This window comes from Octopus bimaculoides, chromosome 4 (genome assembly GCF_001194135.2).
Source record: "Octopus bimaculoides isolate UCB-OBI-ISO-001 chromosome 4, ASM119413v2, whole genome shotgun sequence".
Classification (NCBI taxonomy): domain Eukaryota; kingdom Metazoa; phylum Mollusca; class Cephalopoda; order Octopoda; family Octopodidae; genus Octopus; species Octopus bimaculoides.
Window position 1 is genome coordinate 121,054,242 of NC_068984.1, and position 1,426 is coordinate 121,055,667.

At 30.6% G+C, this 1,426-nt stretch overlaps 1 protein-coding gene across 1 annotated transcript in view; it reads left to right on the forward strand.

Annotated features, from left to right (window-relative positions):
- The first annotated feature begins 6 nt into the window (after positions 1–6).
- Positions 7–1,426, forward strand: part of LOC106868130 (uncharacterized) — a 46,442-nt gene continuing 45,022 nt past the window's right edge. The window contains exon 1 of the mRNA XM_014913261.2: positions 7–1,048. Coding sequence (XP_014768747.1) covers positions 956–1,048 — 93 coding nt within the window. The 5' untranslated portion in view covers positions 7–955. The remainder of the gene's footprint in view (positions 1,049–1,426) is intronic.

A 1,426-nucleotide genomic window follows, 5' to 3' on the forward strand; every position in this document is an offset into this window, starting at 1 on the left:
TATATATATATACATACATACTTACATACATATATAATATATACTACGGCTATGGTGGTATCAAGAAACGAGGGAGAATAAAATAGCTGCATGATATTAATCAGACTACTGCTTTGGGAATAGTGCAACTGGTTTCTAAATCATACATTCTTACTATCGACTGACAAAGAATTATCTCTTTGAATACAAAAACAAAAACAAAAAAAAACAAAAAAAAAACATAGAAGAAAAGGGAAACAAATTTATACACAAAAATTGCCAGGGTGGAATTCTGTTATTTATGCCTTTTCGTTTGTTTGCTCTGAACAACCAACATAGTAAAAACAAAATCCATACACAGGATTTCTTTACGGCGAGAGAACTAAGACTGTCGAAAAGAAACGATATCTAATTTCTGAATATAAACAAAACAACGAAAGGTAGAAATAACGGTTCGATTCGTGATGCGCATTATCTTTAAGAACACGAGCCATTCAAAGATATATCTCAAAAATGATTATTCGTGGGTTGACGATAAGTAAAAAAGCGAAACAAAAACAAAAAAATATTCGTCATCGGTAAAACTCTAAACGATGTATATATTTAAGAAAACCAATCAAAGAATACAATTAAGTAATACAAAATAAATGTTTATTTAAATTTAGAAGAAAAAAAAACGTATAAAACCATTAAAGGAATTTCTTAGTTTTCGAAATAAGACGCATATTAAAAGAATACGTACATCCATTTATTTCTATGTCATAAAAAGAAATATAGTATATATATATAGATTATCTATCTATCTATCTATCTATCTATCTATCTACACACACAAACATACACACACATACACACACATATACACACACATATATATATACATTAAAATACAGTTTCTTCGTGACGCAAAGAAACTGGATCAAGGCAGCTGTTGCCAAAAAGAGGACAGTCTTATGAAAAAGAGGTGACGAAGAAAATGACAACATTAACGCAAAGCAAGAAATGTCAACTCGACGTGGATTCTTTAATAGAACAACTTCTGGCTGCCAAAAATCTTCCGTCTAAGCAGGTGACGTTTACCGATTCCATTTGTTTATCTTCTCGTTTTGGATCTTTGTTTTAGCTACGTGGAGATGTATGTGTTTTCTTCTGTTTTTCGCTTTTTTTTTTTTTTTGGCGGGGGGCATATATATATTGATTCAATGTTTCGCTTCAGATATAAAGCTAATCAATAGAATATCCTTCAATCAATTAATCCATCCATCCATCCATGCACACGAAAACCCAGACATATATTTAATACTTATAGACATAACGCAAAAAGGAAAAAAAATACCAGTAAGTATGATGTCACTCGACAGCTGTCTTCAAGACATTCTATCATATAATCATGATTTCTGTAGAACGAATATATTTTATGACATGACATATGTATACATATCCATAT